General features: G+C 47.8%; 1 protein-coding gene across 1 annotated transcript in view; it reads right to left on the bottom strand.

Annotated features, from left to right (window-relative positions):
- The window catches only part of ITGB7 (integrin subunit beta 7), a 71644-nt gene that overhangs the window by 36753 nt on the left and 11016 nt on the right, over positions 1 to 23875 (bottom strand). The window contains exons 2-4 of the mRNA XM_089691464.1: positions 8470 to 8640; positions 1352 to 1593; positions 272 to 430 (exon numbers count right to left, since the gene is read on the bottom strand). Of these exons, the coding sequence (XP_089547590.1) occupies positions 272 to 430; positions 1352 to 1593; positions 8470 to 8572 (504 nt within the window). The 5' untranslated portion in view covers positions 8573 to 8640. The remainder of the gene's footprint in view (positions 1 to 271; positions 431 to 1351; positions 1594 to 8469; positions 8641 to 23875) is intronic.

The following is a 23875-nucleotide window of genomic DNA, read 5'->3' as shown; positions in this document are numbered from 1 at the left end:
AATTTTTCCGAACCCCCCAAAAAAACAGCTTTGAAAAAAAAATAGTTTTTTCCCCCCCAATTTTTCTGGGTTTTTTTTCAGGTCTTCCCATCTCTAATCTGGCTCATACAAGTTTATCTGCCTAGAAGGTTTGTGAAAGATAATATTCTCATCTTGCCTCATATCTGTCAAATGACAGTCACCTAATCACACAGTATTTCTGGCTGTGCTAGGAAAAAGCAGTGCATAAAGTAAACGCTTAGATGTGCTCATATGATATGATTGTACTCACAAATATATTGCTTTGATAATATTCCCCATTTTCATTTAGATGGCAGCGGCCATCTGTCGGCATGTAAATGCCAGATAATTTTCCATCTCCAGCCATATGAAAGATATCATCAGATGCATATACTAAGAGACGTGTAACATTCCTCCAACCGATGTGGTCCTGTGATACAGATATAGGTTGTGGAGAGTGTCATCAAGTAAGCCATCACATACAGTCTTAATTTCAAGCAAGTGAGGTACATAGATTTACTAAAATGTCTTTTTTTTTTAAATAAGTTTTATTTTTAACATAATACAATATATGAAGAGATAGAAATAAACATAATGTAATGGGAGAAGGGAGGTGCAATGTACACACATTAAGTAAATGCATTCAGTTTTGGTTACAAACCTATGCGTTCAATTGCTTCTTGATGTAGTGCAGGTCATAGGAGAGGGGATATTGTATGTTTTGAGTACAGGAAAAGGGGTGCATGATAAACAAGGAAAAAAAAGAAGAGAACAGAAAAGTGGGGTGAGGATCTTCACCTTTCCTCTCTAGTTTTTAATCCTGCCCCAGAGCTCTTTCTTTTCTTCAACTGTTCCCCTCAAACCCTGAGTATATCTTGGTAGTTACTACCCATTTAGGCCAAGGCTTTGAGGATTGAAAGCATGAAATTTGGCTTCCTGAAGTATATAGCAGTGTTGAGCTTCAGTGGACAAGAAACAAGTGAATGACAACTGGGTCACAGGTCAAGGGAAGAGTGATGATTAATGGCTGGTGGAGTCCGGTATATGCTGAACGTCAGCCACTGGCTCAGAAATGCTTCACAAATTGCTGAAATAAAAGTGCTTGATTGGAGTGTTATAACAGGAAGAATTAAGAAAGAGAACAGAGCTGATATCTGTAAGGGGTGAGAGTATCGTTCATCGCCACTTCACTTGTTTCAGCAAATACATCGTCAGCCTCTAGGGGCATGAGCGTAAACTTTCCCATGTCCCTACCTGAACCTGCTCACACACAAGTATCGAAATATCTATACCTGGAATTCTGCTTTAAAAAATGGACCATAGATATTTCAAATAAATGTTAGACACCTACTGTGCACACAGCAGCCTGAAACATTGCATCAAGCCCTCCCTCCGGAGAGTCCAGGTTTCCAGAGATGTTTTCTGCACTGACTCGTTCTTGAAACAAAGTGAGGTTTGAAGTTAAGGGCAGAACATTTCGGTAGCTGAAGGGCGGTTGGCAGTGTTCTGTCCGCGTTGGGCATGGATTCCTCAGCTGGGATTGTAATGTGTTTACATAGGGTAACACTGTCTTATCCACAAATGAGCCAAAGCCTGTAAAATAATCAAAAAAATAAGAAACTGTGGTTGGCAATCAAGTTCATCACCAGAGTTCTCTGCTTTTATCTATTAGGTTATAGACTAGAAGATAGCAGTTATGCAGCATCCACTTTGTAGCTTGTTAGACATTTATTAGTTATTTGTTTGATTGTACTGTTTTCAGTAAAAAAAACAAACTGTAATATTATTATTATTATTATTATTATTATTATTATACAGTATTTATAAAGCGCCAATAGTTCGCTCAGCGCTGTACATTACAAAGGGGGACAGAACATGTGACAGAACAATACCAATACAATGCAAAACATGAGGGGATCGAGGGCCCTGCTCTTTCAAGCTTACAATCTAGGAGGGAGGGGATGGTGGCACAGGAGGAGATAGCTGTGGGGGATGGAGTGGTAGGAAGAGTGGAGGAGGTCGGCAAGTTAGCAGGGGGCGGGGTAGGCTTCCCTGAAGAGATGGGTTTTCAGGGTGCGCCTAAAGGAGAGGAGAGTAGGTGATAATCTGATGGGTTGGGGCAGGGAGTTCCAGAGGATGGGTGACACCCTGGAGAAGTCCTGGAGGCGGGCATGGGAGGAGGAGACCAGGGAACTAGAGAGAAGGAGGTCTTGTGAGGAGCGGAGTGTGCGTGCTGGGCGGTACTTGGATATTAGGGCAGTGATGTAGTTCGGGGCAGTATGGTGGACAGCTTTGTACGTCAGCGTTAGGATTTTGAATTTGATCCGTTGCTCAATCGGAAGCCAGTGGAGGGATTGGCAGAGGGGGGTGGCGGAAACGGAGCGGTTGGAAAGGTGAATGAGTCTGGCAGCCGTATTCAGGATGGACTGAAGCGGGGATAGCCAGCGGCAAGGCAGGCCAGTGAGGAGGGAGTTGCAGTAGTCGAGTCGCGATATGATGAGGGAGTGGATGAGCTGTTTAGTGGTTTCTGGAGTTAGGAACGTGCGGATTTTGGCGATGTTGCGGAGGTGGAGTCTGCACGAGTTTGTTAAAGAGTGGACTTGGGGCTGGAAGGATAGGTTGGAGTCCAAAATAACACCAAATACTCTGGCCTGCGGGGCGGGTTTGATGGTGGCGTTGTTGGACATGATGGAGAAGTCAATGGGGGGTGGTGTCCGGGCTGGAGGGAAGACAAGAAACTCGGTTTTGGAGAGGTTCAGTTTAAGGAAGTGGAGCGACATCCAGTCTGATATGTCGCTCAACAGGTGTGTGATTCGGGCGGAGACCGAGGGGGTGAGGTGGGGGGTTGAGAGATAGATTTGTGTGTCGTCGGCATAGAGGTGGTAGTTGAAGCCGTGAGAGTGTATGAGTCGGCCAAGGGAGGAGGTGTAGATGGAGAAGAGAAGGGGCCCGAGGACAGAGCCTTGAGGGACCCCAACAGAGAGGGGGAGTGAGAGGGAGGTGGTGGCATTATAGGTAACGCTGAAAGAGCGTTGTGACAGGTAGGATGAGAGCCAGGAGAGAGCAGAATCTCTGAGGCCGAGGGAGTGTAGTTTTTTGAGGAGGAGGGGGTGGTCGACTGTGTCAAAGGCCGCAGAGAGGTCAAGGAGTAGGAGCACTGAATAGTGGCCATTAGCTTTGGCGGTTAGCAGGTCGTTGGAGAGTTTGAGTAAGGCAGTTTCGGTGGAGTGTAGGGGACGGAAGCCGGACTGTAGGGGATCGAGGAGGTAGTTGTCGTTGAGGTGAGAGCATAGGCGGGCGTAGACTAGGCGCTCGAGGAGTTTAGATGTAAATGGGAGCAGGGAGATGGGTCTGAGGTTGTTCGGGTCATTGGGGTCCAGGGAGGGCTTTTTAAGTATGGGGGTGATGTGTGCATGTTTCAGAGGGGAAGGGAAAGTGCCGGAGGAGAGGGAGAGATTGAAGATGTGGGTGAGGGAGCGTAGGATGGAGGGGGAGGGAGGTCGTAGGAGTTGTGTGGGGATAGGGTCAAGGGGGCAGGTGGTGAGGCGGGCATCAGAGAGGATCCTGGAGACTTCTTCGATGGTAGTAAGGTCAAAGGTGCGGAGTGTTGGGGGAGCTTCAGTATGAGGAATGTAGGGTGGGGTGGGAGAGGAGGTTAGAGCAGTGGTGGGGCCGTGGGAGAGGGGTGTAGAGGGGGTAGCTGAGTGAGGGGGAAGGGGGTTGGAGGGAGTTTGAGCAGCGACGAAGTCCCTGTGGGTTATGTCGAGGGGGAGGGGGGATGAGGGGGTAGCTGTGTGAGAGGGGACGGGTTGAGACGGCGTGTGAGTTGCGGCAATGTCCTTGCGAATTGTGTCAATCTTGTTTTTGAAGTGATTGGCAATCTCAAGGGCAGTGAGTGAGGTGCTGGGTGGAGGTGGGGGGGGCGAGAGTAGAGAGTTGAAGGTGGAGAAGAGTCGGCGAGGATTGGAGGAGAGGGCCTTGATGAGGGTCAGGAAGTAGGCTTGTTTGGCAGTATGGAGGGAGGAGGTGCAGGTGTGGAAGGCAGATTTGTATCGGGTGAAGGCTTGTTGGGATTTGGTTTTGCGCCATAGTCGCTCCAGGGCACGACTGTGTCGTTTGAGGGTTTTGGTGTGATCAGTCTGCCAGGGCTGGAGCGGTCGGGGTCTGATGTTGCGTGTGGTTAAAGGCGCTAGTGAGTCAAGGGCTGTTGACAGCGCATTGTTGTAGGCGGTCATAGCCAAGTCGGGGCAGGACAGGGGGAGGATGCGGTCATGGAGTTGATCAACTGCGGCGTGGAGGGAGGCAGGGTTAAGGTTGCGGAGGTTACGGCTGGTAGTAGTGTGACATTTGGAAGGGTAGGCATTGGAGGATGAGGAGATAGAGAAAGTAATCAGGTTGTGGTCAGAGAGAGGGAAGGGGGTGTTAGTGAGGTTGTGGGGAGCGCAGCGGTTGGAGAAGACAAGATCAAGGATATTACCGTCGGAGTGGGTGGTGGATTGTATGCACTGTGCAAGTGCAAAGGAGGAGGTTAAGTGGAGGAGACGGGCTGTGTCCGGGTTGTCGAGGTTGACAGGGATGTTGAAATCCCCAAGGATGATAGTGGGTAGCTCAGAGGAGAGGAAGAAGGGTAGCCAGGAGGAGAAGTCTTCCAGGAAGCGGGGTATGGATCCAGGAGGCCGGTATATCACAGCAATCTTCAGGGGGGTTGGGGAGAATAGTCGGACGCAGTGGGCCTCGAAGGAGGAGAAGGATAGGGAGGGGGGGTTTGGGAGGACTCGGAAGGTGCTCAGCGGTGACAGGAGCAGGCCAACCCCACCACCTTTACGACCGTTGGGCCTGGGTGAGTGGGTCCAGGTGAGACCGCCGTAGGAGAGTGCAGCAGGGGAGGTAGAGTCAGTGGGCTGGATCCAGGCTTCCGTAATCGCCAGGAGGTTGAGGGAGCGGGAAACAAAGAGGTTGTGGATGGCGGTAAGCTTGTTGCACACCGATCGGGCGTTCAGGAGTGCACATGAAAACGGGGGGGAGATTTTAGGGAGCAGGGGGACAGATACTAAGTTGCAGGGGTTGCGGCAGGACGTGGAGGCGGGAGGGTTTTGTGCGGGAGGTGGTGGAGGGCCAGGATTCGGGGAGATGTCCCCCGCGGTTATGAGGAGGAGAAGGGTGAGAAAGGTGGCATGGGAGCGGGATGTGCAGGAGCGTGAGAAACTACTAGTGGAGGTGTTGGGGTCAGTGGGAGAGTGGAGTAATAGGAGGAGGTGGTGGGTGCCATAGAGGGGTGAGGGAAGCAGTGAGGGCACAATATACAAATGTTTGGGAGGAGCAGAGGGATATAGTGAATGGATTTTGGGAACAGAGGAGAGGAAAATGAGAAGGAGGAGTGGAAGAGGCATTTTGGGGAGGTGATGAAAGCAATAGTAGGGAGATGATAGCAATGAGGGGGAGATGTACAAGTTTTGGGGTGGAGCAGAGGGGTAAAGAAATGAGATTTGTGAACAGAGGATAGTAAAATGAAGAGCAGAAGAGGGGTGTATTATATAAAAAGGTACACGGAGTGGGACTCAGGTATGTAAGAGATGTTTCCCAGGGTGTTTCCTTGCAGTCTGTCCAGCGTGCAGTAGAGTTTCTAAAAATCAGCATCACGTAACATGTAGGATTATTAGATAAAGGCAAGAGAATGCGTATCATTCTTGAACTTTAACTGGTTTATTTAGCAAGCACCTGTGTTATACTTCAACTTGTATTAGTCTAATAATATACAGTAAATGTTGTAAAATGTAATTTCTAGAGCATTGGGTCACAACACAGAAATGGTTCTTGAACAGTATAACAAACGAACCAATATTCATTGATTTTAAAATGTATCACAGAACTCTATACAGTGACAGTAGACTACACTATATTGCCAAAAGTATTGGGACACCCCTCCAAATCATTGGATTCAGGTGTTCCAGTCTCCCCCATGGCCACAGGTGTATAAAATCAAACACCTAGGCATGCAGACTGTTTCTACAAACATTTGTGAAAGAATGGGTCGATCTCAGGAGCTCACTGAATTCAAGCGTGGTACGGTGATAGGTTGCCACCTGTGCAATAAGTCCATCCCTGGAATTTCCTTGCTACTAAATATTCCACAGTCAACTGTTAGTACTATTAGAACAAAGTGGAAGCAACTGGGAACAACAGCAACTCAGCCATGAAGTGGTAGGCCACTTAAAGTGACAGAGCGGGGCCAACGCATGCTGAAGCCAACTGTCAGCAGAGTCAATAGCTAAAGACCACCAAACTTCATGTGGCTTTCAGATTAGCACAACAACAGTGCATAGAGAGCTTCATGGAATGGGTTTCCATGGCTGAGCAGCTGCATTCAAGCCTTACATCACCAAGTGCAATGCAAAGTGTCAGATGCAGTGGTGTAAAGCAGCCGCCAGTGGACTCTAGAGTAATGGAGACGTGTTCTTTGGAGTGATGAAACAAACAAGAGATACCTGTGCTCAAATCCCAACAGCTAGTGCATGCATTTATCCATCAGGTGCTAAAGGGGTGTAACCACATATTAACACTAGAAATTCTGAAGGACCCTCTGCACACTGGTATATACCCTTTCAAGCAGACTATGCAATAAATAGGGATATTTAGTTCACACATACTAAATATCCCTATTTATTGCATAGTCTGCTTGAAAGGGTATATACCAGTGTGTAGAGGGTCCTTCAGAATTTCTTTGGAGTGATGAATCACGCTTCTCTGTCTGGCAATCCGATGGACGTGTTTGGGTTTGGCAGTTGCCAGGAGTACGGTCCTTGCCTGACTGCATTGTGCCAAGTGTAAAGTTTGGTGGCGGGGGGATTATGGTGTGGGGTTGGGCTTGGCCCCTTCGTTCCAGTAAAGGGAACTCTTAAGGCATAAGCATATCAAGACATTTTGGACAATTTCATGCTCTCAACTTTGTGGGAACAGTTTGGGGAATTAGAGGGGAGACTGCAAGCCAGGCCTCCTCATCCGACATCAGTACCTGACCTCACAACTGAGCTTCATGAAGAATGGTAAAACATTCCCATAGACACACTCCTAAACCTTGTGGACAGCCTTCTCAGAAGAGCTGAAGCTCTTATAGCTGCAAAGGGTGGGTCAACTCAATATTGAACCCTATGGACTGAGACTGGGATGCCATTAAAGTTCATGAGTGTGTAAAGGCAGGCGTCCCAATACTTTTGGCAATATAGTGTATGTACAGTTTTACTAACATGTCAAAGTTGAAAAATTGTGCTTAGGCATGAATATAAAACTTAAGAAAAACAAAGTCCTCTGAAACGCTTCCACATTTTCAAAGAAGAAACAAATTCCAGCAGAACAGTGCAATAATGATTAAACCATTGTGCTTCTCCACCCCCTCTGAACAATATGCATTCACCAGATCAAAGACCTCAGAAGAGAGGAGGAAGGCAGCACTTGAGTTCAAAGGTAAACAGACAAAAAATAATGACTAAGGCAGTCGAAAAATGAGTAATGATGCGATTTTCTTTCCTGCAACCAAGACTTGTGCTGACACACCCTCTGTACAGCCATTCACTATGAAAATCGGTGTACTGCTGTTTCTTCACCCCCACCTCTCTAAGCCTGCTATGCAGCTGAGAGCAGAGATTATGTGATCAATTACAAAAAAAATATACAAAATAGGTATTTATAATGTTTTTATATGTACACACATGTTTTGCCTTGCATGTCTATTTTAAATGGATTGGGTTGTTTTCCAAAGTGAGGGTTCACATATGCTTTAAGTTAGCTATGCAAGCATCAAATTCTCTATCTATGCTAAACAACATGGATGAAGGAAGCTCCCCTCCCAGCTATTGTATTTAGACAGCTGCAGCACTTGTGGCTATCTGAAAAATCAAATAGGGATTGCATCAGTTAGGATGCAGACACTGTTCAGCTGACAATTTTATGACCCAGCTGCTTCAATTTTTCCATCAAAGTTTGTCAAGTCCAGTGTTTCTGGCCAACCACTGCTGGAAATTTGGCCAATTCAGCAGGCATCAATGAAATCTGAGCTGTGCATTGATAACATTGGTCTATCTTTGCCCTTATTTATCTTTTGAGGTATGGTTCCAAGCTTTGACTTCAGATATAAATTTGCCCTGGAAATTATCCAAGAACTAAATGATAGCTTAGACTGCCGATATATGCAGAGATCATGTACACAGTCGGTCTATTCGCACAATCAGTCTATGCACACATCAGACAGTCCCATCACTACTAATGTCCAGGGATCACTACTTATTTCCCATACTCATGCCAGTAGATGTTTTTCCCTGACAGCTGGTGGTAACTGGTTTCTAAAAAATTAGAAACATCATAGACAACACAACAGTTACCCAATTCTGTGAAAATCAAACAGACTACATAGTGAAACTTTCATGGCCATACTTCTCATTTTCCTCATAGTTCAAGCTGTCATTTAGGTCATACCTATGCGCACAGACTTGGTAACTTTGTGTAACACCTGCTGAATGTCACTTCCCAGCTTCTTCACATTCTCCAGATCATCCTTCATGGAATAAGACAAATCCATGAGGTAATAGAGGTCAATGGGGTAACCCTCTGCACGCTTGAAATGCACTTGAAACTTCTCCTTCTTTCCTGGAATAACAAAAAAAAAAAAAGAAGTGAATATGCAAAATAATTTCTGTAGATAGGATGGAACTAGAACAATAAAGACATATAACAGGATACCCTTTCTGTTTTTTGTTTTTTACTAGAAATGATTTCATTGGTTTCTTTGCATGTGACATTAAATCATGTATTGCACATCTCAAGATTCCTAAATATATCAAGGGGAATTTGAAGACATTGAGGGGAAAGTGACAGACAGAATCTGGAGCAGCTGTGCATGGCAACCAATCAGGGTATACCTTTCATTTTCAAAGTTTAACTGAAAAAGCTGAAGTTAGATGCTGATTGGTTATTAAGCACAGCTACTCCAGAGTCCGTCTGCTAAAGTCTTGGTAAATTCCACTCGATGTATTTACTAATTGTGATTTTTAAATACCTTTCCCATGTCCTTCTGAAACACTTGTCTGTCCTTCAACAATTGTTTATTCTACATGATGCATAGGTCAGTCTAGATAACCATACAATCTAGTTTTCTGCCTAAAGGCACAAGGTTCTCTGCATTAAGGTAAAGAACCTTCCATGATCAGAAAGGAATTCATAAAGACTGGTGTAGACGGATTTTGTGAAAATGTCTGCAGGAGCTGCTGTAGTGTTGTCCAGGTCTTTTTGTCTCGCAGCCAGACACAAGGTAGTTTCACAGCCAGGTACACACACACAATTTTGCTTGTTGTCTCCAATGATCAGTCTAGGGGTTATTGTTTTTGTAGTTTTATTGTTGGAGAATTTGGATAGGGAGAAGGGGTTTTAGTAGGATACTCCAGAAATAGAACTAGTTACAGGTGAAGATAGAATTTACTTAAATAGCAGCCATGAGAAACGTCCCAGAGTCAAAAAGGGTTAAACGGAAAGTACTTTTCAGGACCCATGCTGACTATACAGCACCAAAAGGATAACTAAGCACACAGAGTCTCCAATCCCACAGTGTCTGTACTCACAAGGCCCAAGGACAGAATGGTAGCCACTTTCCAATCTTCCAGGCAACACTCTCCAGTGATACCAGACAAATCTTTGGCAGACTGCTCCCCTCAGTCAGCTTTCTGAAGAACCAAGGTCACTCTCTCTCTTATTTCAGGCCCTCAGGTCGCCCACCTGAGGCCACATGGCAGCAGGTGCCTCGGCAGGCAGCATGCCAATCCTCTCCAGGAAAGACCACAAGCTCAGTATGCCCAAAGACTAAACACTCTCTCACAGCATCCATCAGAGCTACCATCCCTGGGATTGGATGGAACGGCATTAATATCCATATTGTGTTCTGCATGAGTTCCACCTATACATCCAGAATCTTCCCAGGTTACTTGGATACAGAGGAAGCCAGAGGCAAAACTAACGGCACTTGAACACACTGAGTAGGAATTAGAGATGAGCGAATCGAAGTAGGCGAAGTGGAATTCGTTTCGAATATTAGGAAAATTTCGAAATTTTTCCTAAAATGGCGGCGACATGTGCGGCGACGGAGCAGGGATGTCTGGGAAGGCGCGCAGACAAGGCGCGCTGACCCATAATGCATTCATTCATGACATGTGATCGCATTAGCCAATCAGCAGCCAGCCAGCCAGCACAGTGTAATGGTCGAGCTATAAATGGCGGCCATTTTAGAATTCTCCATTTGCCTCCAGTCATTCAACAGAGGCAGACCTGGCTGTATTCAGGGAGAGAGTTAGGGACACAGAAACGTTACTTAGGGACACAGAAACGTTAGTTAGGGACACAGAAACGTTACTTAGGGCCACAGAAACGTTACTTAGGGACACAGAAACGTTACTTAGGGACACAGAAACGTTACTTAGGGCCACAGAATCGTTACTTAGGGCCACAGAAACGTTACTTAGGGCCACAGAATCGTTACTTAGGGCCACAGAATCGTTACTTAGGGCCACAGAAACGTTACTTAGGGCCACAGAAACGTTACTTAGGGCCACAGAATTGTTACTTAGGGACAGACACAGAATTGTTACTGAGGGACACAGAATTGTTACTGAGGGCCACAGAACTGTTACTTAGGGCCACAGAAACGTTACTTAGGGCCACAGAATTGTTACTTAGGGAGAGACACAGAATTGTTACTGAGGGACACAGAATTGTTACTGAGGGCCACAGAACTGTTACTTAGGGCCACAGAAACGTTACTTAGGGACACAGAATTGTTACTCAGGGACAGACACAGAATTGTTACTTAGGGACAGACACAGAATTGTTACTGAGGGACACAGATTTGTTACTGAGGGCCACAGAAACGTTACTTAGGGCCACAGAAACGTTACTTAGGGCCACAGAATTGTTACTTAGGGACAGACACAGAATTGTTACTGAGGGACACAGAATTGTTACTGAGGGCCACAGAACTGTTACTTAGGGCCACAGAAACGTTACTTAGGGCCACAGAATTGTTACTTAGGGACAGACACAGAATTGTTACTGAGGGACACAGAATTGTTACTGAGGGCCACAGAACTGTTACTTAGGGCCACAGAAACGTTACTTAGGGACACAGAATTGTTACTCAGGGACAGACACAGAATTGTTACTTAGGGACAGACACAGAATTGTTACTTAGGGACAGACACAGAATTGTTACTGAGGGACACAGAATCGTTACTTAGGGCCACAGAAACGTTACTTAGGGCCACAGAAACGTTACTTAGGGCCACAGAATTGTTACTTAGGGACAGACACAGAATTCTTACTGAGGGACACAGATTTGTTACTGAGGGCCACAGAACCGTTACTTAGGGCCACAGAAACATTACTTAGGGACACAGAATTGTTACTCAGGGACAGACACAGAATTGTTACTGAGGGACACAGAATTGTTACTGAGGGCCACAGAACTGTTACTTAGGGCCACAGAAACATTACTTAGGGCCACAGAAACGTTACTTAGGGCTACAGAAACGTTACTTAGGGCCACAGAATCGTTACTTAGGGCCACAGAAACGTTACTTAGGGCCACAGAAACGTTACTTAGGACCACAGAATTGTTACTTAGGGACAGACACAGAATTGTTACTGAGGGACACAGATTTGTTACTGAGGGCCACAGAACCGTTACTTAGGGCCACAGAAACGTTACTTAGGGACACAGAATTGTTACTCAGGGACAGACACAGAATTGTTACTGAGGGACACAGAATTGTTACTGAGGGCCAAAGAACTGTTACTTAGGGCCACAGAAACGTTACTTAGGGCCACAGAAACGTTACTTAGGGCCACAGAAACGTTATTTAGGGCTACAGAAACGTTACTTAGGGCCACAGAATCGTTACTTAGGGCCACAGAATCGTTACTTAGGGCCACAGAAACGTTACTTAGGGCCACAGAATTGTTACTTAGGGACAGACACAGAATTGTTACTGAGGGACACAGATTTGTTACTGAGGGCCACAGAACTGTTACTTAGGGCCACAGAAACGTAACTTAGGGACACAGAATTGTTACTCAGGGACAGACACAGAATTGTTACTGAGGGACACAGAATTGTTACTCAGGGACAGACACAGAATTGTTACTTAGGGACAGACACAGAACCATTACTTAGGGCCACAGAAACGTTACTTAGGGCCACAGAAATGTTACTTAGGGCTACAGAAACGTTACTTAGGGCCACAGAATCGTTACTTAGGGCCACAGAAACTTTACTTAGGGCCACAGAAACATTACTTAGTGCCACAGAATTGTTACTTAGGGACAGACACAGAATTGTTACTGAGGGACACAGATTTGTTACTGAGGGCCACAGAACCATTACTTAGGGCCACAGAAACGTTACTTAGGGACACAGAATTGTTACTCAGGGACAGACACAGAATTGTTACTGAGGGACACAGAATTGTTACTGAGGGCCACAGAACTGTTACTTAGGGCCACAGAAACGTTACTTAGGGCCACAGAAACATTACTTAGGGCCACAGAAAAGTTACTTAGGGCTACAGAAACGTTACTTAGGGCCACAGAATCGTTACTTAGGGCCACAGAATCGTTACTTAGGGCCACAGAAACGTTACTTAGGGCCACATAATCGTTACTTAGGGCCACAGAAACGTTACTTAGGGCCACAGAATTGTTATTTAGGGACAGACACAGAATTGTTACTGAGGGACAGAGATTTGTTACTGAGGGCCACAGAACCGTTACTTAGGGCCACAGAAACGTTACTCAGGGACAGACACAGAATTGTTACTTAGGGACACAGAATTGTTACTCAGGGACAGACACAGAATTGTTACTGAGGGATACAGAATTGTTACTGAGGGACACAGAACCGTTACTTAGGGCCACAGAAACGTTACTTAGGGCCACAGAAACGTTACTTAGGGCTACAGAAACGTTATTTAGGGCCACAGAATCGTTACTTAGGGCCACAGAAACTTTACTTAGGGCCACAGAAACGTTACTTAGTGCCACAGAATTGTTACTTAGGGACAGACACAGAATTGTTACTGAGGGACACAGATTTGTTACTGAGGGCCACAGAACCGTTACTTAGGGCCACAGAAACATTACTTAGGGACACAGAATTGTTACTCAGGGACAGACACAGAATTGTTACTGAGGGACACAGAATTGTTACTGAGGGACACAGAATTGTTACTCAGGGACACAGAATTGTTACTCAGGGACACAGAATTGTTACTGAGGGACACAGAATTGTTACTGAGGGACACAGAATTGTTACTCAGGGACAGACACAGAATTGTTACTCAGGGACAGACACAGAATTGTTACTGAGGGACACAGAATTGTTACTGAGGGACACAGAATTGTTACTCAGCGACAGACACAGAATTGTTACTCAGGGACAGACACAGAATTGTTACTGAGGGACACAGAATTGTTACTGAGGGACACAGAATTGTTACTCAGGGACACAGAATTGTTACTCAGGGACAGACACAGAATTGTTACTCAGGGACAGACACAGAATTGTTACTGAGGGACACAGAATTGTTACTGAGGGACACAGATTTGTTACTGAGGGCCACAGAACTGTTACTTAGGGCCACAGAAACGTTACTTAGGGACACAGAATTGTTACTCAGGGACAGACACAGAATTGTTACTGAGGGACACAGAATTGTTACTGAGGGACACAGAATTGTTACTGAGGGACACAGAATTGTTACTGAGGGACACAGAATTGTTACTCAGGGACAGACACAGAATTGTTACTCAGGGACAGACACAGAATTGTTACTGAGGGACACAGAATTGTTACTCAGGGACACAGAATTGTTACTCAGCGACAAACACAGAATTGTTACTCAGGGACAGACACAGAATTGTTACTCAGGGACAGACACAGAATTGTTACTCAGGGACAGACACAGAATTGTTACTGAGGGACACAGAATTGTTACTCAGGGACACAGAATTGTTACTGAGGGACACAGAATTGTTACTGAGGGACACAGAATTGTTACTCAGGGACAGACACAGAATTGTTACTCAGGGACAGACACAGAATTGTTACTCAGGGACACAGAATTGTTACTCAGGGACACAGAATTGTTACTCAGCGACAGACACAGAATTGTTACTCAGGGACAGACACAGAATTGTTACTGAGGGACCCAGAATTGTTACTGAGGGACACAGAATTGTTACTCAGCGACAGACACAGAATTGTTACTCAGGGACAGACACAGAATTGTTACTGAGGAACACAGAATTGTTACTCAGGGACACAGAATTGTTACTCAGGGACACAGAATTGTTACTGAGGGACACAGAATTGTTACTCAGGGACACAGAATTGTTACTCAGGGACAGACACAGAATTGTTACTGAGGGACACAGAATCGTTTAATTAAAGAGTATGTCAGACAACATGCATAGGAGTGGCAGAGGAGGCAATGTTTTAGGAGCGAACAGACGTGGCAGCAGAGGAAGGGGTCGAGGCAGCACTAGTCGCAGCCAGAGGCCAGTGCTCCCGGTGTCATCCAGCGGTCGTGTCTCCACCGACAACCCTGCCGTCATGGATTGGTTGGCTCGGTCGTCTTCCTCTTCCCAGGTCACCTCTGACACCTACAGCCAACGGTCGGTGGGTACGTCAGACACAACTGTTAGTTGGCATGGCCCGGGAGCAAGCCCACTGAAATCACGTGTCCTCGACCTGCCCCTGTCCTTTGGTGTTCCCTCACCAAGCGAAGTATCGTATGCTGTGGGCTCAGCCCCACTGTACAGTGAGGAAGAGCTAACAGAGGGCGGTCAGGAACGGGGGGAGACATCCGCCTCTTCAGCAGCCAGGCGAAGAAGTAGTGGCGAGGAGAGTGGCTCGGTAGCCGGTCTAGAGACAGGTCTGTCTCCTGACCCACACGCAGCCGAGGGGGCTAGTAGTGAGGCGGAGACCCTAATTGATGATGATGAGGCTGATCGCACTTGGCAGCCTCGTCGTCATCAGGCTATTGCTTCCGCATCATCAGGAGAAGAGGGTGGCAGCTTGGCAGCGAGCAAAACAGTCGGTGGGTTGCCCAGGAGGCAGCAGGGTCGCAGCAGTGTCAGTGGAGGCAAACGGCCACGGAGTACAGCACCAGCTCCACTGCAGCCTACCACCACGGCCAGTAGTGGTGCCGGTGTGCACGGAGGAAGCAGCAGTCAGCCAGTGAGGAGTATCAGGGGCAAAGTTTCCTACTCGGCAGTGTGGCAATTTTTTGTCAAGCCGCCCGAGGAAGTAAACGTAGCCGTATGTCGACTATGTGGCCAGAAAGTCAAGCGTGGCCAGGGGGCCCATGTTGGGACTACAGCGTTGCGGCAGCATATGCAGCGTCGCCATTTGGTGGCCTGGGAAAACCGTGATAAAGATACGGCGGTTCTGCCTGCCCCAGCCCCCGCTCCATCACCCGCTCCGTTACTTGCTCCGTCACCCGACGTCAATCGCCCTCTATCAGCCAGTCAAGGCTCCAACACCTCTGCTGAGGGGAGTTGTCGCTCGTTGGCATCTTCCGCTCGTTCTGATGCTCCTTCTCCTGCTACTCCTCTTCACGGATTCCGTCAGCAGTCTTTCTTGGAATCCGTTTCCAAGAGACAACAGTTTGCGAGCACGCACCCGACGGTGCAAAAGCTGAACGTCCTCCTGTCCAAGTTGCTGGTGCTGCAGTCCCTCCCTTTCCAAGTGGTGGACTCAGCACCTTTCCGAGAAATGATGGCTTGTGCCGCGGCGCGGTGGAGAGTGCCAAGCCGTCATTTCTTTGCCAAAAAGGCAGTGCCAGCCCTGCATTCACATGTAGAAGAGATGGTGGGCCAGTCTTTGAGCATGTTGGTCTCTGCCAAAGTGCACGGCAGCGCCAACGTGTGGAGCTGTAACTACGGTCAGGGACAGTACATGTCATTTACGGCCCACTGGGTGAACGTGGTGCCGTCACAGCCGCACCAGCAACTTGGACAGGTCACGCCGCTTTTGCCTCCACGTTTGCACGTCCTTGGTCCGGCAAAGATGTCCGCCTCTACCACCTCTTCTTCCGCCGTGTCCTCAGCCGCCACCCCCGTGCCAAGTCCCATTACCCGACCGGCATATCACATGTGCAGGGCGCAATGGTGTCACGCTGTGCTGCACCTGGTATGCCTTGGCGAACGTAGTCACACAGGGGAGGAACTTCTCAGTGTAATGAACAGAGAAATCGACAGATGGCTGTCTCCGCGCAAACTGAAAATCGGAACCATGTTGACCGACAACGGAAAGAACATGGTGTCTGCTCTGCGTCAAGGAAGGTTGTGCCATGCGCCATGCATGGCTCACGTGTTCAATCTGGTTGTTAAGCGGTTCCTAAAATCCACCATCCCACTGCAAGACATCCTTAAAATGTCACGTAAACTTTGCATGCATTTCAGCCATTCCTACACCGCAAAGCACACCCTCCTTGAGCTGCAGCGGCAGAACGGAATTCCACAGCGTCGCCTGATCTGCGACGTTGCAACAAGGTGGAATTCAACCCTACACATGTTAGACCGCCTTTACGAACAGCGAAAGGCCATCACCGATTTCCTGATGTTACAAGCGGATAAAGGTACTCCCCTGTGTAACTTCGATGTCAGCCATTGGCAGCTCATGCGTGACACCTGCCGCTTGCTCAGGCCCTTTGAGGAGGCCACGCTATTCGTGAGTCGGCAGGACTATGGGATGAACGACGTCATTCCTCTGTTGCACGTCCTGGAACAAATGCTGTTAACAATGGCTGGTCAGGGTGCGGTAGACGTGGCGCACAGATCTCAACGCCACATGACCCCTGTGGGGGCAGGACAGGAAGAAGAGGAGGAGGTAGAGGAGGACATTTGTGCTCAGGAATTATTGAGTGAAATGGGTGGTTTTTCCACTCAGCGGACAGGAGTGGAGGAGCAGGAGCATCTGGTAGAGGAGGAGGAGGAGGAGACAGAGGACCCAGACGCACCGTGGCAGTATGCTGTGGAGATGGAGGCAGGGAGTCCCTCGCATTCCTTGGCACAAATGGCCCATAGCATGCTCGGTTGCTTGCGTAGCGACAGCCGAATAATAACCATCAGACAGAGGGATGACTTTTGGCTGTCCACCTTGTTGGACCCTCGCTACCGTTCAAAAATGGTGGCCTTTTTCACACCTGCTGAGAGGGAGGCCAAAATAACGTACTATAAAAACCACCTATGTAGTCAGTTGGTCTCTGCCTTTGTGCGCCAACGTCCATCCTCAGACACTGTGGGCCCTGTGCGCTCGCGTTCCGCTGCCATGGCAGCAGGGGAGGGGTGGGGTGGTAGGAGCAGTGGCAGCTCCACCAGCAGCGGCTCCCTCAGTCTGCAGTCGATGATGAGTAGCTTTCTTCACCAGCGCAGTGAGGAAACTACTAACCAGCCGCAGCAGCAGCAGCAGCAGCAGCAGCAGCAGCATCAGGTGGACCTGGAGCAGGACCTCAAACAACAGGCTTGGGCCTACTTGGACAGCACCCTGCCAACCGAGGTAGACAATCCCCTTGACTACTGGGCAACGAAACTTGACCTTTGGCCCCAACTAGCTGAATTTGCCCTTGAAAGGCTGTCATGCCCGGCCAGTAGCGTGGCATCGGAGCGCGTGTTTAGTGCGGCAGGAGGTATTGTAACTCCGCGGAGGACACGACTGTCCACCCAAAGTGTGGAGAGACTGACGTTTGTGAAAATGAATCAGGCGTGGATTAGTCTGGATTTCAAACCACCAGTTCCTGACACAACTGACTAAATCCGCCATGAATCATGCCCCAAACATGTGCCACTTTCAGGTCTCCTCACACTGCTGGTGTGTTCCATTTTTTGTCATAGGGTGCTGGCAGATTACGGGCCTCCCATAGCTGCTGCCAGGCCCCTAATCTGCCATGGGCCCCTATACCGCCTCCTCATGCTGCTGCCAGGTCCAGAGTCTCTCATGGGTCCCTGTACGGCCTCCCATTGCTGCTGTCTCCATCGCCACACTCTGCCATGTGCCACTTTCAGGTCTCCTCACACTGCTGGTGTGTTCCATTTTTTGTCATAAGGTGCTGGCAGATTACGGGCCTCCCATAGCTGCTGCCAGGCCCCTAATCTGCCATGGGCCCCTGTACCGCCTCCTCATGCTGCTGCCAGGTCCACAGTGTCTCATGCCATGTGCCACTTTCAGGTCTCCTCACACTGCTGGTGTGTTCCATTTTTTGTCATAGGGTGCTGGCAGATTACGGGCCTCCCATAGCTGCTGCCAGGCCCCTAATCTGCCATGGGCCCCTATACTGCCTCCTCATGCTGCTGCCAGGTGCAGAGTCTCTCATGGGTCCCTGTACGGCCTCCCATTGCTGCTGTCTCCATCGCAACACTCTGCCATGTGCCACTTTCAGGTCTCCTCACACTGCTGGTGTGTTCCATTTTTTGTCATAGGGTGCTGGCAGATTACGGGCCTCCCATAGCTGCTGCCAGGCCCCTAATCTGCCATGGGCCCCTATACCGCCTCCTCATGCTGCTGCCAGGTCCAGAGTCTTTCATGGGTCCCTGTACGGCCTCCCATTGCTGCTGTCTCCATCGCCACACTCTGCCATGTGCCACTTTCAGGTCTCCTCACACTGCTGGTGTGTTCCATTTTTTGTCATAGGGTGCTGGCAGATTACGGGCCTCCCATAGCTGCTGCCAGGCCCCTAATCTGCCATGGGCCCCTGTACCGCCTCCTCATGCTGCTGCCAGGTCCACAGTGTCTCATGCCATGTGCCACTTTCAGGTCTCCTCACACTGCTGGTGTGTTCCATTTTTTGTCATAGGGTGCTGGCAGATTACGGGCCTCCCATTGCTGCTGCCAGGCCCCTAATCTGCCATGGGCCCCTATACCGCCTCTTCATGCTGCTGCCAGGTCCAGAGTGTGTCATGGGTCCCTGTACGGCCTCCCATTGCTGCTGCCAGGAGGCAGCAGGGTCGCAGCAGTGTCAGTGGAGGCAAACGGCCACGGAGTAGAGCACCAGCTCCACTGCAGCCTACCACCACGGCCAGTAGTGGTGCCGGTGTGCACGGAGGAAGTAGCAGTCAGCCAGTGAGGAGTAGCGGGGGCAAAGTTTCCTACTCGGCGGTGTGGCAATTTTTCGTCAAGCCGCCCGAGGAAGTAAACGTAGCCGTATGTCGACTATGTGGCCAGAAAGTCAAGCGTGGCCAGGGGGCCCATGTTGGGACTACAGCATTGCGTCAGCATATGCAGCGTCGCCATTCGGTGGTCTGGGAAAACCGTGATAAAGATACGGCGGTTCTGCCTGCCCCAGCCCAGGGTTCCATTTTGTCATAGGGTGCTGGCAGATTACGGGCCTCCCATTGCTGCTGCCAGGCCTTAATCTGCCATGGGCCCCTGTACCGCCTCCTCATGCTGCTGCCAGGTCCACAGTGTCTCATGGGTCCCTGAACCGCCTCCCATTGCTGCTGTCTCCATCGCCACACTCTGCCATGTGCCACTTTCAGGTCTCCTCACACTGCTGGTGGGTTCCATTTTTTGTCATAGGGTGCTGGCAGATTACGGGCCTCCCATAGCTGCTGCCAGGCCCCTAATCTGCCATGGGCCCCTGTACCGCCTCCTCATGCTGCTGCCAGGTCCAGAGTCTCTCATGGGTCCCTGTACGGCCTCCCATTGCTGCTGTCTCCATCGCCACACTCTGCCATGTGCCACTTTCAGGTCTCCTCACACACTGCTGGTGTGTTCCATTTTTTGTCATAGGGTGCTGGCAGATTACGGGCCTCCCATTGCTGCTGCCAGGCCCGTATTCTGCCATGGGCCCCCGTACCGACTCCTCATGCTGCTGCCAGGCCCGTAATCTGTCATGGGCCCCTGTTGTCGCTTGTTGGCATATTCCGCTCGTTCAGATGCTCCTTCTCCTGCTACTCCTCTTCACGGATTCCGTCAGCAGTCTTTCTTGGAATCCGTTTCCAAGAGACAACAGTTTGCGAGCACGCACCCGACGGTGCAGAAGCTGAACGTCCTCCTGTCCAAGTTGCTGCTGCCAGGCTCGTAATCTGTCATGCGCCCCTGTACCGCCTCCTCATGCTGCTGCCAGGTCCAGAGTGTGTCATGGGCCCCCGTACCGACTCCTCATGCTGCTGCCAGACCCGTAATCTGTCATGGGCCCCTGTACCGCCTCCTCATGCTGCTGCCAGGTCCAGAGTGTGTCATGGGTCCCTGTACGGCCTCCCACTTTCAGGTCTCCTCACACTGCTGGTGGTTTCCATTTTTGTCATAGGGTGCTGTATGGCCTCCCATTGCTGCTGCCTCCACCGCCACACTGTGGCTCCACACTCTGGTTTTGGCCCCGTGACTGCCCAAATGAGTGAAGTGTGCGGTGATTCTAAGATCGACGGCACTCATCTGCATGTCATACTGACTGTCAGTATTATTTCTCTTCCCCAGCAGACTCCAAGGGCATTTAAATTAAAGGTACAGTGTTCTGCACTAATATAAAGGCTCTCTGAAGCCTAGAAACACCCTTTTATAAGTTAAATTCGCAGCGAATATATTCGACTTGAATCAAAATTTTTTCACGAATTCGCCGAATCAGTTGAATCGAATTTTTGAATAATTCGCTCATCTCTAGTAGGAATCACTAAACGATTGCAGCTCTCTGATTAGATTTTCCTAACAATTCTCTTGTTAAGCAGAGGAATCAACTGTAATCTACTTATCCTATCACCTCTCTGGGAGGGTGCTGCATGCCTATCATGCGTTCAAAAGTGGTGAAGAATGTGCCAAATTCATGTACCTCTCTAGAACTTATACATGAATTTGGAATAAGCTGTGCCACTTTTAGAATGCACGCAGACACTTTTACAAAATCTGAATGAGCCAGTGTCTCTCTTTGTATGCCAAAAGAGAGTTGGTCTTTATTAGCTCCACTTTCATAAAATCCGAACAATTCAATATCAACTCAATGAAAATTATTTTCACATATATGATACAAAGTTGGGTATCAGACTGTACATAACAGAACATTTTGTTTTTATGTGTGTCTTTTTAGTTTATGTAAATGCAGTGCCCTCTGGTGTACATAGTTTGTTGAGAGTAGTTAGAGGCTTGCTATAAACCTGGGTTTAGATAGAAGATTACTTCAGATCATGCTGGAGGGCTCTACAAGTCAGTTCTCTTGTACCTCTCCCTGTTCTAGAAACTTTGAGAAGCTTCTAGAAGTCGGTAGGTGGAGGTGAGGAGGGGCTGATCTGCACATTTATGGGAGTCTGACCATTCACAGGCAGAGAGGCCTGACAGTGTGGCAGACCAGCCTATAAATATGACAGAGTCTGGCCAGCAGGAGAGTCAGGTAGAAGAGAGAGTTTTGAGAGGTGCTACTGTGTGGCCTGTGAGAGGGCCCCAGAGACGGGGGATTCTGCCTTCAGGCTGGAGGCTGAAAGCTGAAGGAAGAAAGAGGAGAGCTGAAGGAGAGAGCTCCACTGCCCTGCAGTCCACTGGGGAAGGACAGCCTGCAAAGCATGGAGAAGAACCAGCCCAGCTAAAAGGCCTGAAAGCAGTTCTATCCACACCTACAGGACAAAGACAGACTGAGTACCTCTACACCCCCAGGACCTATAAGGGAGAAGTCTTCTGAATGCAAGTTCTTGGCAAGTCTTCAGAGGACAGTTCATAGCCTACCCAATCCCTTGTGCTGTGATCAGATTTTGTTGCAAAGTGGGCTGGCATTTTGTTCACTGAGGGGACTACAAAGTTGGGATTTTGCTTAAAAAAATTCCATTCAAGGGGGCTCAGAGCTTCTGCAAGTTGCTTACTTTGCTAAAGACTGTCAGGGTTCCGGCTGGAACACAGTCATTCATCTACCATTTATATAGTACTTTTGAGTAGGAAATTGTCCTTGATTTGTTATTCCACAATTAAGTTGGGCATCCCATAATCCATTCCACAATTAGGTTGGGCATTCCATTATCCCTTTACCCTATCAAAGTCAAATTCCCTAATAAAAATAAAAATACAAGCAAATGGATGGTTTCTTGAGTCTGGGTACAAGTGGAAAATGCAATGTGCCTGGCTGTGCAGGAAGTAATGGGAGACCCAAAACCAAGGGGTTAGCACTACATAAACATTTTATGGCCAGAGCTCATTGGTGTTTAGATATTGTGATAGTGTCATCTAGGTTTCTCATTCATGCAGATTGAGGGGATCTATGGTGCTTGTGTCATTCAGAGGAAATGAATTTTCAGTTTTCTCAGAGATTGTTAAAACCTGGTCTGAGTTCTAGAGCCCAGAGGAACTCCAGTTCTGGTGTCTATGAGCGGCACTCTGACCAGGCCTCATCTGAGAGGTGTTTTACAATCTTTGAATAGGCAGGAGCTTGTACACACCATGTGACTGAGAGGTATCAAGATAGTGTGTAAGTAGGCAGAAGCCTTTACAGCCCCAAGTTGGAAAATTTATTTTCCACAAGGTTGAATGAGTGAGATTAAAGTATAACTAACGGAAAAACGTCTTTTTTTTTTTAGTTTTGGACAGAGTGGAGATGGAATAGGACCCTCTGTCAATCTTGTTTGCTGTCTGGGACCCCATTACGGAGATTCACCTTCCCTATTTGTTCTGTTTACTAATAGTAAATCAAAAATGAAAGTAAAGAAACCCCCAAATTTTGGGTTGTCCCTACAAAAGTAATAGAGGGGAAATCTTCCAATGGAACACTAGTTTCTGGTGAAAAATTCTCCCAATTTGCGGGAATTATCTCTCACTCTCTGTTTTGGCTATGGGACAGGAAGTGAAGGTAAATCTCCGCAATAGGACACAGATGGAAACAAATAAACTGACACGGGTTTATAACCTTCTCTTACTCTATCCACAATGTGAAAAAAGTTTTGCTTATAGTTCTACTTTAAGCAGTGAGTCTGTGTGGAAACAGGCTTGGGGACTGTGCAATCCAGATAGCCAGGGGACTGGAAAATTTCTATTGATGTTGTTGTGACACTGACCCCACTGCAAAGATAACTTTTTGTCTGATTACAAACTATTCTGTTAAATAAAAGTGGGCAACAATCTTTGAAATAGTTAATTATACTGTCATGCATACACCCACCTTTTGTGGGTACTTCTTGCACTGTTTTTCTTTAAATTTTCAATTAAAATTATTGTACACAAAATACAATAAAATGAACATTAATTAGTGGATGGTGTCCTTGGAAGAGCTGAACCCTCGCAATGTGTAAACCAAATATAACTGCTTTGGTATGCATCGGTTGACTGGAGGATAGCTCTGAATAATTTTCTTCTGCAAAATAACATTTTCCATTATTATTTAAAGTGACTCTGTCACATTACTGAATGGCCCCATCACACCATGTGCTTGTAAGAAAGAAACAGAATGCTTAGCTCTCCTGTTGCCTGCCTGTAGAATGCTGCTTTATTGCTGAAAAATTGTTCCCAGAAGTCTGCTGAGAGACACATTCAAAAGGGTCAATCTCCGGTGTCTTCCCACAGCTGTCATGATTGCTCTTGCTGACCATTGTACAGTTGTGTGAAGGTCAGAATAAGGCTGGCCATAGATTATACAATTTTCTATACAATTTCCTTTAGATTTATGTTTAACTATGTAGTGCAAGGTCCTACCTAATTGGATACAATTGAAAGTGTTGTTTAGATTTGACCTCATATTATAAGCTTTTTGGTAAATTTAAAGGAAAATTGTACAAGAAAATTGTATAATGTATGGCCAGCCTTAGGGATGATGTAAACCTACCTGGATACGGTTCAAGGCAGGTTCGCAGGACATGACTACAGTTCCTGTGCCGA

The sequence above is a fragment of the Staurois parvus genome, unplaced genomic scaffold, assembly GCF_062004578.1.
Source record: "Staurois parvus isolate SC_StPar_1 unplaced genomic scaffold, SC_StPar_1.0 ptg000562l, whole genome shotgun sequence".
NCBI lineage: Eukaryota > Metazoa > Chordata > Amphibia > Anura > Ranidae > Staurois > Staurois parvus.
Note: the sequence above shows the minus strand (reverse complement) of the source record. Positions and strands in the feature narration are given on the sequence as shown.